General features: G+C 41.8%; 1 protein-coding gene across 2 annotated transcripts; it reads right to left on the bottom strand.

Annotated features, from left to right (window-relative positions):
• On the bottom strand, nt 1–14,920 carry LOC110500268 (L-lactate dehydrogenase B chain). Of its 2 annotated transcripts, none has more exons than XM_036957680.1 (8): nt 14,805–14,920; nt 3,384–3,523; nt 3,024–3,141; nt 2,647–2,820; nt 2,204–2,377; nt 1,392–1,509; nt 879–1,002; nt 1–730 (listed from the first exon to the last, which is right to left on the bottom strand). In XM_036957680.1, the coding sequence occupies exons 2-8, from the start codon at nt 3,510–3,512 to the stop codon at nt 563–565; spliced, it is 1,005 nt and encodes a 334-aa protein (XP_036813575.1). In that variant the 5' UTR covers nt 3,513–3,523; nt 14,805–14,920; the 3' UTR covers nt 1–562. The 2 variants fall into 2 exon arrangements, with proteins under 2 accessions (XP_036813575.1, XP_021433219.1); XM_021577544.2 differs by lacking the exon at nt 14,805–14,920 and adding an exon at nt 10,984–11,188.
• Nucleotides 14,921–16,270: the final 1,350 nt, after the last annotated feature.

Raw genomic sequence — 16,270 nt, 5'->3', positions numbered from 1 at the left:
TAAGGTTAAAGTATTTATTGAGTTACTCATTGGTTGTTGTCATTCATTACACAAACATGGGTGTTACAGTATGTAAAAAATAAAATAAAAACTACTAAAGTAGGCCGTTTCGATTGATTCCACCTCTGCCCCTCCCTTTGTTTCTTTCTGGCAATCAATGTCAGACTGAACATCTCGCACAATAACCAACACCACTGCTCCCCGACAGGAGGAGACCCAGTTATAGGGTCTTTGTTCCTGCGCTCCCGACAGGAAGTGAACAGAACAGTGCTTCAAGAAAGTGCAAATGGAGGATAAAGCCAACACTTTTTGATCGTAGTACAACAGCTGCAACACATGAATCCAATGAGGGTACATAGTCATACTGGTTCACACAGCACCTAGCACGGAAACAACACAGTAACCTCATCCTACAAAAGGAAAGGGGGGGAGGTGAAAGGCAGAATGTATACCAGTAGATTAAGATGAAAGGGAGATGGACACAGTAGATCGGAGGACGGGTGGAACTAGGTCTGGGATTGCCTGCATCGGGAACGGAGGGAGAAAGGGTAGCTGTGCGTCTCTAGACGTCCTTGAGGTCCTTCTGGATGCCCCAGAGTGTGTCTGCACTTTTCTTCAGCTGGCCCACCTCAGCGTCGGTCAGGGTCATGTTGATCACGCTGCCCACTCCGTTGCTGTTCAGCACGCATGGCAGGGACAGGAACACCTCCTCGCCAATACCATACATGTCCTGGGGAATCAAAACACAGCTGTCAGTCATCATCACAAAGAAATGTGTGTGTTAGCTTCACTCTCTCGCTCTTTGTGTGTGTGTTTACATGCACATAATGTGTAACTGTGCATGTGTCTGCACGCATGTGTGTGTGTTCTCCCGTCACCTTGACCATGGTGGAGACAGGGTGGATCCTGCTCATGTTCTTGATGATGCTCTCAGTGAGATCAGCCACACTCAGGCCGATGGCCCAGTTGGTATACCCCTTCAGCTTGATCACCTCATAGGCACTGGAGGAGCACACAAAACAATCACTGTCAGTCAGCATCTACGTCCAACTGTTGACATCTTGAACAGGTAAAACTCTCATCAGGTGAACCTGCATGAACGTTAACTCAAATAAAAGGTTAATGCAAAATAAAAATGTGAGGGCGGGCTTTGATACTTATTCTAGTATACAATGTCAGTAGAACTCGTTATATTAATGATACCAAAAATTAGCCCAGCCTGATCTCATCCTTATTTTAGCCCTTACACCTTGACAGCTCCAGTAGATATGAATGAATCAGAAGGTGGTGAGCAGTACGGTGGAAACTCTAGCTGTACTACGAGTGCTAGGTGAGTCAGAGGTACATATTTAGACTCTGGATGGAGCTGGGGATAGGTCTGGGGTATTTACCTGTCAACCACTTCCTTATGGGTGGCCTTCCAGTCCTCCTTGTCTCCGTCAAGGCCAAACTCTGGGTTCAGCTTCTGCAGGTTGACTCCAGCTACGCTGACACCGCTCCACACAGGGACTAACACATACAGAGATATTTATTATTTTACCCAGAAAATAATCAGGATTTCCTTCTTGTTTTTTTTTTTTAAACACACGCAGAGTCAACTCACTCATTATTTCTGACAGAGATGGATGTGGATGTGCAGAGTGATGTAACAATGCCAAAACAAGTACTTTTGTTTTAAAAGCTGTTAAAGCTGCCAAATGGGTGTGGCTTACTAGGTGTGACAAGAAGTTCACACATGCGCTCAGATTCCCACTAAAGTATGCACTCCACTGACATCATCATCATCCCTACCCACCGCTGGTGTCTCCGTGCTCTACCAGGACCAATCACCATCATCCCTACCCACCGCTGGTATCGCCGTGCTCTACCAGGACCAATCACCATCATCCCTACCCACCGCTGGTATTGCCGTGCTCTAGCAGGACCAATCACCATCATCCCTACCCACCGCTGGTATCGCCGTGCTCTACCAGGACCAATCACCATCATCCCTACCCACCGCTGGTATCGCCGTGCTCTACCAGGACCAATCACCATCATCTCTACCCACCGCTGGTATCGCCGTGCTCTAGCAGGACCAATCACCATCATCCCTACCCACCGCTGGTATCGCCGTGCTCTACCAGGACCAATCACCATCATCCCTACCCACCGCTGGTATCGCCGTGCTCTACCAGGACCAATCACCATCATCCCTACCCACCGCTGGTATCGCCGTGTTCTCCCAGCACCCATCCGTTGAAGCTGGTGGCATGGATGCCCAGGCGCTCAGCCATCAGAAAACGGAAGCGGGCGGAGTCCAGGTTGGTGCCGCTGCCGATGACACGGTGTTTGGGCAGGCCACTCAACTTCCATGTCACATAGGTCAGCACATCCACTAGGGGTAGGGAGACACAGGGATAGAGTTAGGGATATGGTCAAACACACACACACACACACACCCTTGACAACATTAATGACTGACTGCCCATCCCTGCCACCCACTGTTGTCACAGTGCCCTCTTATCTTGAATTGTGGAGTGGTGTGATACTGTAGCAGTTGGTAAGGGTGGAATGTTGGAACTGGGTTGGCCAATGCAATCTATGGGATAATGATGGAAACAATTTACCTTGTGTCCAAGATTAAAATTGTCAGTGTGTGTGTACCTGGGTTGGACACCACGATAAGGGTGCAGTTGGGGGAGTGTTTGACGATCTGGGGGATGATGTGTTTGAAGATGTTGACGTTCCTCTGGACCAGGTTGAGCCTGCTCTCTCCCTCCTGCTGACGCACGCCAGCGGTCACAACCACGATGCGGGAGTTTGCAGTCACGGCATAGTCTGGACAGAGATTGGGAAAGAGCAATTGAATTACGTAGACTTTTCCCATTTAGCAGGGGGGAAAAAACATCTAAATGGCAATCAATGAAATGCAATCAACCTTAAACTGGTTTCAAAACAAGCTGCATTACATTTTCAATGGCAAAATACATTCATTGCTCTGAACCACTCCAGTGGCACACACACAAGGGGGATTCTCTTACCTTTGTCGGCGACTATCTTAGATGTCTTTAGGAAGAGGCTGCCGTGCTGCAGGTCCATCATCTCTCCCTTCAGCTTATCCTCCATCACGTCAACCAGAGCCAGCTCATCAGCCAAGTCCTACAGGAAGGAGGAGGTGGTAGGGGTGGAAAGAAGGGCCAGAAGGATAGTTTGGCCACGAATACCTGGTATTTACTTAGAAATGATATGGTAAAATCCACAACTACAACCAGCCCACGTAATAACTGAGTGGTAACTATTTGTTGGTGTCAGAATAGTAGTAGTAATTCAGAGGTAAAGTACTAATAAACACAATAGTAAGGGTAGTAATGCAGTTGTAAAGTAACAGTACGACATCTTACCCTGAGGAGGATGCTGACGGCACAGGCCATGCCCACCATGCCCACCCCAACCACGGTCACTTTGTTCCTGGGGGGCTCAGCAGGGCCGCTGGCCATGGGGGTGATCAACTTCTGCATCACAGACGACATGATTCACAACGCTGGAGGAGGGAGAGAAGGAAGGAGAGAGTTTAGCCTTTAGTCTAGTTAATTAAGGTGAGTGTACTTGAGAGAAAATACATATTCAAAGAGAAACCTGGTCCAAGATTAAAGTGTGTGAAATTTGTGTGAGGTAATCATGCTCTTGCCTCAACATTGAGCACGCTCTTTTAGTCCAGTCATAGGCTTAATCTGTCTGGGAATCTAGCCCAAGGAATGCATTTCTTAAGCCAATCAAACAAACACCGCTGTATTTAATTGATTTACTCCAGACGGAGTCAAAACCAATATCCTAGTCAAACGTGGGTTCAAATAAATGCATATTTAAGTTATTTTTTAAAATGTATTGTCAAAATCAGCTACTTTTGAAAGTATTTTCAAATAAACTTCTGATATATAGCCTAAACTACTAACTTCCTAATACATTATTTCAAATACACCTAGGACCAAACAGACCTGGGTTCAAACGCATGAAGTATTTCAATATTTGAAAATGCATTCTGAATATTCAACTACTTGTAGCCTATTTTCAAAGAAAACATATCCAAATACTTGCTACAAAATGTCCTTGAAAGTAATTGAAATAGCCTACACTAAACAGTATCCTAAACTAGGCCTGTCCCTAGTGTTTGAGGCCAGGGGCCAAAGGTCTTGTTTAGACACGCATTTCGTAACCATTTGGAAACCATTTTGCATAGTGTATAGTGGGTTTAAGGTCACGTTTCTAAAATGTCCTCCGATTGTTTTCCATAGCTACTACAGTGCAGTTAGTGAATATTGCTTGATATACTGTAGCCCAATTTAAGACTAGTAAACTGGCATTGCTTCAAACCATTGGTCAACTTCAGTCCTGCTGCTTTGGCAGGCAACCAACCGCAGACCAACAGTAGAATACAGCTTCAAACACTTATAGGAGAGGATCTTTGGAATCAAAAGCCTGGACATCCTACCATTACAACCTTCCTTACTGAGCAGTCCCTACCAAGGAAACACACGAGTAATAAGTTAACCATCAAATCCCAAGGACAATAATTATGTCCTTTCGTCATTTTACTAGAATATTCTGGCTAGACATACGGAACAATATAAAGCAACAGCTAGGCCAGGGTGATTTCCTAAGGCAATCACAATGACCGGACATTGCCTGGTTATCAAACTAACAATATTGATCAAACAGGATACTTGCTTTGTCTGGCAAGGTTCCTTGCCGCCAGATACAGGCACCACCAAGTAGTGATCATGCCAGGCTAGGATAAAGCAGAGCAGGCCAATGCAAGGCCTACCACAGATCAAAGGCAGCAGGGAGACATCCTACTTCCACAGGCCCAGATTTAGCTACTTTGTCCTTATCCAACCAGGAGGTCCCCTTGAGGTTCTCCTGGACCAGAGAATACACAGTAACCCCCCCCCCCCAAAAAAAGGGTCCGATAAACACGCACCTTTGAGGTCACCCTAATCCTCATCTATAGGCCCGACTCAAAATCATAATCCACAAAACCCACTGCCCCCTCCATCTGCTGCTGAGGTGTAATCGCAGACATAAATCGCAAATATCTAGACTATTGCATGTCCAAGCGAGAGGCAGTTACAACAGTTGGCAAACAATTCAAAAGTTAATTTGTCACATGCGTGTTAAACAACAGGTGTAGACTAAGTAAGCATTTCCCTTTTACTCTACACCGGTTGTTTACAAAGCATATGACGAATAACTTTTGATTTGTGTTGTTTACCAACAGTGGCTTTAATCCTCCATCAGAAGCTAAAAAGGATACTAGAGTCCAGAGACAGAACAGTGACAAAGGTCATGCAACAGTGTTGTTACAATTTGACCTGAATAGAATTTCAGCTGAAGACACCTGTTCTAACACAGCCGGATGTGATTGGTAATAGTAATGTTATTGCGATTCTCAAATATTAAAACAGTGATAAATGTCTTAATATATTTTAATCTTCTGTAAAAGGAAGGATATTTTAGGGTGATTCTTCACAAGGAGAACTATATATATATATATATATATATATTATATATATATATATGACATATTTCTCAATTATGCTTTAATATGTAATTAATTGAATCTGCAAAATCTGTGACATTTTAAGACTCCATAATGTTCCATCTGTAGGTGTGACAAAGCAAAATGTAGTACCTACAGATACTACAAAGCCTTCTCTCTTACTCTGTAATTAGTAGTATGTTTATTTCAATAACACTTTTGACATTAATAAACATATTTGGCAAAAGTTGTAATATATTTTTGAACATAATATATACTCTACCGGTATATCAAAGTTCCGGAGTGGGATCTCTGCTAGTTTTAAAGTTAAGACCCATTGTATACAGAGAAATTGGCATAGTAGGCAATCGCAGACCTCCTTTTGCTCGCATCGTCGCACATCCTGCAAGTCACCAGCAGAGGGCAACCATTTTGAATCCATTTTCACATTCACTTTGTTGGTAATATTTACAAATTGGATCATAACTAAAAGTAGCAGAGATGGATTAACGGCATAGCAAACATCACTCCAGTGTTCCAATGGCACGTTGTTTTAGATAATCTAAGTTTATCATTTTAAAAAGGCTAATTGATCATTAGAAAAACCTATTGCGGGCCTCCCGGGTGACACAGTGGTTAAGGGCGCTGTACTGCAGCGCCAGCTGTGCCATCAGAGACTCTGGGTTTGCGCCCAGGTAACCGGCCGCGACCGGGAGGTCCGTGGGGCGATGAACAATTGGCCTAGCGTTGTCCGGGTTAGGGAGGGCTTGGCCGGTAGGGATGTCCTTGTCTCATCGCGCACCAGCGACTCCAGTGGCGGGCCGGGTGCAGTGCGCACTAACCAAGGTTGCCAGGTGCACAGTGTTTTCTCCGACACATTGGTGCGGCTGGCTTCCGGGTTGGATGCGCGCTGTGTTAAGAAGCAGTGCGGCTTGGTTGGGTTGTGTATCGGAGGATGCATGACTTTCAACCTTCGTCTCTCCCGAGCCCGTACGGGAGTTGTAGCGATGAGACAAGATAGTAGCTACTAAAACAATTGGATACCATGAAATTGGGGAGAAAAAGGGGTAAAAAATAAAAATAAAAATAAACTTTAAAAAAAAAACTATTGCAACTATGTTAGCACAGCTGAAAACTGTTGTTCTGATAAAATAATCAATACAACTGGCCTTTAGACTAGTTGAGAATCTGGAGCATCAGCATTTGTGGGTTCAAAAAGGCTCAAAAAGGCCAGAAACAAAGACCTTTCTTCTGAAACTCGTCAGTCTATTCTTGTTCTGAGAAATTATGGCTATTTCCATGTGAGAAACTGCCAAGGAAACTGATTGTGTACTACTCCCTTCACAGAACAGCGCATACTGGCTCTAACCAGAATAGAAAGAGGAATGGGGGGCCCGGGTGCACAACTGAGCAAGAGGACAAGTAGATTAGAGTGTCTAGTTTGAGAAACAGACACCTCAAGTCCTCAACTGGCAGCTTCATTAAATAGTATTCATAAAACACCAGTCTCAAAGTCAACCGTGAAGAGGCTTTTACCTGGGGCGACAGGTAGCCTAGTGGTTAGAGCGTTGGGCCAGTAAGCGAAAGGTTGCTAGATCAAATCCCCAAGCTGACAAGTTTTTAAAAAATCTATCATTCTGCCCCTGATCAAGGCAGTTAACCCACTGTTCCTAGGTTGTCATTGTAAATAACAATTTGTTCTTAACTGACTTGCCTAGTTAAAAAATGGTTAAACGATTTTAAATAGAGGCGACTCCAGGATGCTGGCCTTCTAGGCAGAGGTCCAGTGTCTGTTCTTTTGCCCATCTTAATATTTTATTTTTATTGGCCAGTCTGAGATGGGCAAAGTTGCAAAGAAAAAGCCATATCTCAGACTGGCCAATAAAAATAAAAGATTAAGATGGGCAAAAGAACACAGAACACATTCCTGCAACCCGGAGTCGCCTCTTCACTGTCGACGTCTTTCTATTCTGTTAGAGCCAGAAGGGCTGTTCTGTGAAGGGAGTAGTACACAGCGTTGTATGAGATGGAATAGCCTTCATTTCTCAGAACAAGAATAGACTGACGAGTTTCAGAAGAAAGGTTTTTGTTTCTGGCCATTTTGTGCCTGTAATGGAAGCCACAAATGCTGACGCTCCAGATACTCAACTAGTCTAAAGGCCAGTTTTACTGCTTCTTTAACTCAGAACAGTTTCCAGCTGTGCTAACATATTGCAAAAGGGTTTTCTAATGATCAATTGGCCTTTTAAAATGATAAACTTGGATTAGCTAAAACAACGTGCCATTGGAACACAGGAGTGATGGTTGCTGATAATGGACCTCTGTACGCCTATGTAGATATTCCATTTAAAAAATAAAAAATGTTCCAGCTACAATAGTCATTTACAACATTAACAATGTCTGCACTGTATTTCTGATCAATTTGATGTTATTGTAAATTGTATGTAATGTAAACATTTTTTTATTTATTTTTTAAATGCTATTTAAATTTTCTGCATTAAACTATGTAGAATATTGGCCTTGTTGGAAACTACAACTCCCTACTACGTCGCACAGTTCACACTGGATCTGATTTATCTCTAGAGAAACTGTGCAATATGCACATTGAGCTCACAGAAAAACTACATGGAATTCAAATTGAACCACTTCAATTAGTTGTTTAAAAACTAACAAAAATATTAGTTAACCTGTTGAGTGTACGGGGCAGTATTTTTATGTTTGGATGAAAAACATACCCAAATGAAACTGCCTATTTCTCAGGCCCAGAATCTAGAATATGCATATAATTGTCAGATTAGGATAGAAAACACTGAAGTTTCCAAAACTGTCAAAATTTTGTCTGTGAGTATAACAGAACTGATATTGCAGGCGAAAACCTGAGGAAAATCCAACAAGGAAGTGCCTAAGAGAAACGAATCTCCCTGTTCCATTGCATACCTTCCCTCCATTTATATGTATATCAACCATATTCCTTTCTCTATGGCTTCCACATGGTGTGAACAGTCTTTAGACATAGTTTCAGGCTTTTATTCTGAAAAATTAGCGAGAACGATCACATCGCGTCAGTGGATGGCTGGGTACCAGCAGAGTTTTGCATGTGCAATAGCTTGGAGCAGACATTTTCTCTCTCTCTCCTATTGAAATAGCTACAGTCCGGGTTGAAATATTATCGATTATTTATTGTAAAAACAACCTGAGGATTGGTTATAAACATTTGATATGTTTCTACAAACTTTACGGATACTATTTGGAATTTTCGTCTGCCCCGTCGTGACCACTCGAGCCTGTGGATTTCTGAACAAAACGTGCCAACCAAATGGAGGTATTTTGGATATAAAAAATAATCTTCATAGAACAAAAGTAACATTTATTGTGTAACTGGGAGTCTCGTGAGTGCAAACATCCGAAGATCATCAAATGTAAGCGATTCATTTGATTGCTTTTCTGACTTTTGTGACCAATCTACTTTGCTGCTAGCTGTTTGTAATGTTTTGTCTGCTGAGAGAGATGTCCTAACATAAATGCTTGGATAGCTTTTGCTGTAAAGCTTTTTTTTTAAAATCTGACACGCCAGGTGGATTAACAACAAGCTAAGCTGTGTTTTGCTATATTGCACTTGTGATTTCATGAAAATGTAATCTTTTTTTGTAATTTCATTTGAATTTGGCCCTCTGCAATTCAGCGGATGTTGACGAAAATGATCCCGGTAATGGGATGGGTGCGCCAAGAAATTAATCGTTCTGCACAACTGGTTGTAGTTATCATGTGCCAGGTTCAACCAGTTAGTAAGTCAGACATTTTTTTGTTTCCTAGTTCCAACTAGCCAGTGAACAAGGCGATAGTTTGTTGATGTTTTTTAAAGGACGTATTGGGGTGTTTTTGGAGCCTTTGTTCATGTTTTCTGTGCCCCTACAACTACTGCTGAACAAGCATGAGGAAGGATATCGCTGTTGGGGTAAGTTTTTAAAAAACAGTGAAATAGCAACAACAAAAGTCTATAACATGCCACTTACATCAAAAATAAGGATTTGGTTCAAATAGAGTAAACTTCTCCTTTAAACAATCCCAGACCTCTTTTAGGAGTGCACATTCAGCAAATCACAAGCAGAGGGAGTTCCCTTTAAATCAATTTGCCCATTCCCAGTGTTGGTGGTGCTCATAACATTTATCATTACTTAAAAGTTGAAGAGCACCCACTCTGGAAATGTCATGTACTTGTACAGTACATCGTTTTAAACAATATGAACAAAATCAAGAAGGGTACTTGAGATAATGTGACAAAATGTATTTCAGAATCTAGACATCCACATTTTAGAGCACACTAAGAACCATAATGGGTTCCGTGTGGCTCAGTTGGTAGAGCATGGTGCGCGTGTAGCTACGGAAAAATGTAAGCAGTCATTACTGACTTAGTTGCTCTGGATAAGTGTCTGCTAAATTACTCAAATGTAAATGTATAATGACACCAAGATGTCTGTATCATAGGGTCTTTCAAGAGGCATGTATGGGGGGGAAAAATGGCCTAAATTGGCCTCATGATCTTCTCAAGTGGTTTATGATACAAATGTAAAAAGAATATCAAACATTCTTCCTCCCAATTAAGTTTTTACGTGAGAATTGCCTGACCAGTCTGAGATACCAAAAATATATATGTTTGGGCCTTGCTGTCGTGGACTCGCCCTACAGAGGCCTATTAATATTAATAGGCTTGATCATGTTAAAAATATTGAAGCTTCAAGATGTCGGACATGCAATAACTGATATCACAATAGGTAAATTATAATTCCCTAAAACAACCGTAGCTATATCCTTGTAGGCCAATGTTTAATACCCTTTTGTAATCACATTGAGGCAATAGTCCTATCGTCTTTAATGGCCGGATGCTTTTTTGTGTTTTACACTGGTCGGCTGCAAGGTGGCAGAACATCTATAACATTAGACAAACGAGGTGGAGGTTGTCACAGTCCATTAACAATCTGCACAGTTCAAACCAATATTCATGTCGTCAGTCAATCATTAACCACGTCTTCAAATGACATTCCGTAATACAAGAACTTTGTCACGTTCAAGACGGAGTCGCTCACGAAGCTCAACGAGGAAAAAGTAAGTTTCCTGTCAAATTAGCGACATCCACCCCTTTAACGACAACCGCTATTAAAGGGAGCTAAGCCACCTCGCTAAAACACAGCACGCTACACAGCACGCATTAGGCTTCGCGTAGCCTACATCGTCTATTCTAAATGTCAAATACCAAACCATGTAGGAATATCAAGAACATTATTCAGGCTATTGCAACCAGGTTGCAAGCTACAAAACGTATCCAAAAAGTGTGTGTAGGCCTACGTGCATTTTTGAGCATACACCGAAGTGATGAGTCAGTCGTGCGTCACATGACACATAATCGAAAACTATGATAGCAATTCACTCAAAGTCAAAGCAAACACCGGCGGTAGCTACATACATACCTTTTGCATATATTTTAAAGATCGGTTATATCCCTTTTTGGTCCTAAGAGGCAGGCAATTGAAGCAGCGTCGACAGTCAGGTAGTGAGAGGACGTGATGACTTCACTTATGGAGTTCGGGGTTTAACGGGTTTTTAGCCAAAGAGGAGGATGCAAAGTAGGGCTTCACCACTGGCTGAGTTTGACACGGAAAGAATATCAATTGTATCCTCCTCGCGTCCTCTCTCCTCGCCTCCTCAAAACCCATTGGAGGAGAAGGTCAGAGGAGCGGCACCTCTGGCTTTTTCATCCAATGGGTTTTGAGAAGGCAAGGATGAGGAGAGAGGACGTGTAGACTATGCTGGTGAAAAAACTCACATCTGAGCAAGAGACAGATGAGAGCGTAACGTTCTTTTCTGAAATCTCTATTAAATAATTCGAAAGATTTAGTCACTTCTAAGTAGTTGTTTCAACTATATAGGAAGTTGACACAACTTGACATTTGAAGGCAGCCAGGTTACAAACATTAGTAAATTAAAACAACTAAAAGTTATGTTTTTCTGACTATCAAATACTTGTCCTCTCCACTTGGTAATTTGTCAAAACAACTTGAATAGCTTTGTTAGACAACTAAAAACATCAGTTGAAGCACATTGATTTGACTAAAAGTATCAAGTTCACTCAACAAGTTATTAAATCCAACTTGTCAGTTCCACTTACTTAACTAGGTTGAAGTAACTTTAGATTGGGTTAACTCAACACGAAATCCAAATTGTACTTAAAAATGTTAAGGCCGCCAGGTTACAAACTTTTTTTTACAGTAACATACAGTCAACCTTTGTCATTCCCTCGCAGTGTGATGTGTAAAGGGTATAGTACGATGATGTAATATTGCAAGGGTCTAAGGGTCTCTTATTGTAACTACTGCAACAGGTCCAATAGTCACTCGGTCAACTGGAGAGAGAGGGGTGATGATGTCAATAAAACCAGACAGTGGACAGACGATAGACACTGCCTGTTTCCTGTACAGACAACGCCCTGCCGCTAGGATGTTTACTTTGGCTCAGTGCTCACATTGTTTGTCCTCCCCTTTGTCATGTTTTAGTGTTCCCAGTTTTTGGAGGGATTATGTAGGTGGAGGAAAACATTTATTTAAATCATGTTGTGCATTTTTATGATGACGTTTAAGGATCGGACCCTTTTTTCAATTTTTGCCTAAAATGACATACCCAAATCTAACTGCCTGTAGCTCAGGACCTTTAGCAAGGACATGCATATTCTTGATACCAATTGAAAGGAAATACTTTGAAGTTTGTGGAAATGTGAAATGAATGTAGGATAATATAACACATTAGATCTGGGAAAAGATAATACAAAGAAAAAAACATGCGTTTTCTATTTTATATTTTTTCCATCATCTTTGAAATGCAAGAGAAAGGCCATTATATCACTTAGGAGTATAGGTGCAATTTAGATTTTGGCCACTAGATGGTAGCATTGTGTGTAAAAAGTTTTAGACTGATCCAATGAACCATTGCATTACTGTTCAAAATGTTGTATCAAGTCTGCCCAAATGTGCCGAATTGATCAGTTCATATATTTTCAAGTACATAACTATAGAGAACATACAAAAATGATATGGTAATCCAAAAAATGTAGTTTACATACTCCCAGGGATGTCATAAATTATGGATAATTAGCTTCCCTACAGGATAGACACTAACCTTCACACATCTAGAGGGGGCAGACACAGCAGGGATTCAAACTGTAGAACCCAGTTCCTACATTTGAATATAGACATTTATTTTATCAAACAAAACTATGCTACATTTTATCTCTGGGACCCTCAGGATGACAAATCAGAGCAAGATTACTGAATGTAAGTACATTATTTACCTTCAGAAGTGAATGTATCAAACCAGTTGCCGTGATAAAACTTTTTGTTGTTGTGCAGTCTTCTCAAACAATAACATGGTATTTCTTTCACTGTAATAGCTACTGTAAATTGGACAGTGCAGTTAGATTAACAAGAATTTAAGCTTTCTGCCCATATAAGACGTCTATGTCCTGGGAAATGTTCTTTTTACTTACAACATTAGCACGTTAGCACAACCGTACTTTAGCACAACCGTCTCGCGGGGGGGGGGGCACCGATCCCGTAGAGGTTAACATAGACCTATGGTAAAACTACTACATTTCTACTGTACTAGCCTAAGGTTTTGGTGTTCCATTTCACGGTGTTCCATTCCACTCTGCTATATCTATTCCACTGTTCTCCAACAGATTAATTTAATAGAGGGGTAAACTCATGTATCACATACTGTATTAGATGGCTATTCTCCCTCCCTCTCCTGATGTTGCTGCAATCCTATGAATCTCACACATGAAGCCGCAGCACCCAATGGGGTTTAAGTCACTCCTATATTCTCAGCCAATGGGGTGTGAGGACACTGATCCTGTTAAGGACATCCAGTCAGCTGCAGCAATGGCATTGTTTGGTGAACATGCAAGCAGGGGGCGTTTAGTGTGGTGCAGCAAGCTCTCTCCCTCCCTCTATTCCTCTCTCTCTGTCTGTCTTTTTTTTGTCCCCCTCCCACCTCCCTTGTCTCTATCTTTACATCTCCCTCTCTCCCACCTCTTCTCTCTCACTCCCTCTCTCCCTGTCAGATGTCCTTATCATCACACACACGGTGGGTACATGTGACTACAGGACACAATGACACACAATCCAGTCCAACCATTAACAAGGTCATGAGCGGTAGCAAATCTGGTTGTAATGTGAAGCACTTGAGATTCTATTTCAATTTATCCCCTAAAATATGTGTAATGAATTTGATGGGAGCGGGTAATATGACAGAAAAGGCCAACCTCTGTATGTTAAAAATGCTTTATCTGCCTTCCCAATGAAAACTAGTTTGAGAAGTCTAACATATTTTACAGAAAATAGATGAATGCTTCTGGACGATGCACCATGCTGCGTTGTTGACAACATGACCGAGCAGCTCAGATTACTGTTAGATTTGAGAAGGGCGCTCCTCCTTCACCGCTTTTGCCTGTTCACGTAACGGGCCATAGACCGGTGCCCCAGGGATCAGTATAATCCAATCTGCCCAATGATAGCCATTGTTCCTTCTATTAAAGGACACATGAGTCAAAACTTAACCTTCAAAACACAAAAGATGGGCACCGTAACCAGATTAGATTTCCCTTAGTCTGACTGTGTATGGTAAATATAGATGTTCTCAATGTAATGAAGGACAATTATTTTGCATTCACACATTGGATAATTTACCTCTCTTGGCCACAATCCCTGAATGTGTTTCACACAACTATATCACCAAGTGCCATGATCAATGAGAAACACTAGTCACATGATGCATGTGTTTTACCTCACGTTCCCTACATAGTAAGTTAGCTACTGCTTTATACTACACATGACAGAGGCCCATGAGGTTGGCCGGAGGTTGTTCACTACATAAGTTATAGGGGTACCATTTCGGATACACAAGACTCAGGCGCAGCCCACCCCCTAACTCGGCCCAGCTCGTGACACAGGAACACTGGCTACTGTTTCAGTGACCTCTCCAAGACCAGCACAAGGGCAGAGACACAATGGAGTAGACACACACACACTTCTGCATGACAGCACAAACATTCACACATGCGCACACACAGAGGAGGAAGGATATTCATATTAACTGTTTCCTGTGCTGTGGGTGCAATCCACTGTGGGTGCAATCCACTGTGGTGCAATCAAACAATGAAGAGACTGCAATAAGTGCCTGATATAAAATAGTTCCGATATCATCATTTCCAATATCTTGTGTTTCCATAGTACTATACCTTTGAAGCTTTTCAGGACTTCTCTCAACCATAGTAGTCTTCAGTTCCGCATTGGGTCTTCAGTTGTAATACTAAAATAACATTGAAGATAGAAGTGGAAAAACATTGGCAGGCCTGTCTCTCTGGGGATTATTGGGAGAACTGCCACTGATGGGCTGCAGCTGTCGTCACCTCAGTAGTCCACATAGATATATTAGGGACCAGGGTAAAAATAGCAAACCGAGCTTGTCCCCTCAGCAGCTATCCTTTTAGAGTTTACACCCCAGGACGATGTTAACTTGAGGAAATGTTGTGTTTATTCTATTTTACTGAGCCATTACTTTGTTCTTATATTTAATTTTTTTATTGTGTATCCGGTACATATGACGAATACAACTTATAAGGATAGTTATCTATAGCGGTACTGAGCATCTCTGGAATGTTAACTTGCTTGAGGTGGTAGTTAGTCCTGGGAAGTACATTACAAGTACTAATTGATTAAAGGAAAAGTGTATACATATGATGCATTAGGCTACATAACACCACAAGTAATAGTTAAGAAATTACTAAATTACTGACTGAATTAATCATACCATGATATCAACATCTGTAAAGCAATTTCAGAATTTTACACATTTGGGGGAATATATTCCATGCTCACCAACATCCCCCCTTTTTAAAATAATCACTTTTTTTTCTAACAGCAGTAGCAGCAGAGTACGTCTGAGTCATTACTATTTGAAAGCACTCAATGGTCACCAAGGGGCCACAAAGAAATGGGAATCCATTTCCCATGACCCCCCCTCAATCTCAACATTCCGCAGACCTGAGCTCCAGGTTTCACGAACACATCTCATTTCCTGGAATCATCGCTTCCATTCTGTCTTCCGCTTTCAGGGAACGGAAATGTGAAAAACCCATTATTAAAAGCAGCCAAATGGATTATAATGACATGGTTACTGAACACAATGCGGTCCGATTAACATTGGGAGGCTGTTGATGGGACGCATGCTTGATATACTAGTCCATTAGATACCCGCGAGCCTCAAGTAGTTCTGCTCGCCTCCTAGCCCTGCATCCAAATCACATACTATCAATGCTCACGCTTCCATTTCACAAAGCAGAATGACGCAGAGGCAATTTTGATGTTCTGACAGGATGCATTTTTAATAAATGGGGTCATCCTCTATCCAGGGACAGTCATCAGAAATGAGCATCACTAAATATTTTTTTTTGTATATCAAAGTAATACAAATGCAATCAATATTCTGGTCATCTGTTCTGACACAGGCTGTACATGGTATATAGCTCCCTCTAGTGTTTTAGAGAACAGAAACAAATCCTGCACTCATTTCTATGGGTATAGAGCTCCACAGAGGGTGTCATATCCACAAAACCTAGCAGTAAAACAGGGAAATGGTTCCAATTGTTTTTCCACCAATCATTTTTCCCCCAATGGGATTTTTAGAAACACTCAATATAAGGGC

This window comes from Oncorhynchus mykiss, chromosome 21, assembly GCF_013265735.2.
Source record: "Oncorhynchus mykiss isolate Arlee chromosome 21, USDA_OmykA_1.1, whole genome shotgun sequence".
Lineage (NCBI taxonomy): Eukaryota > Metazoa > Chordata > Actinopteri > Salmoniformes > Salmonidae > Oncorhynchus > Oncorhynchus mykiss.
This window is presented reverse-complemented; position numbering and strand designations above follow the sequence as displayed.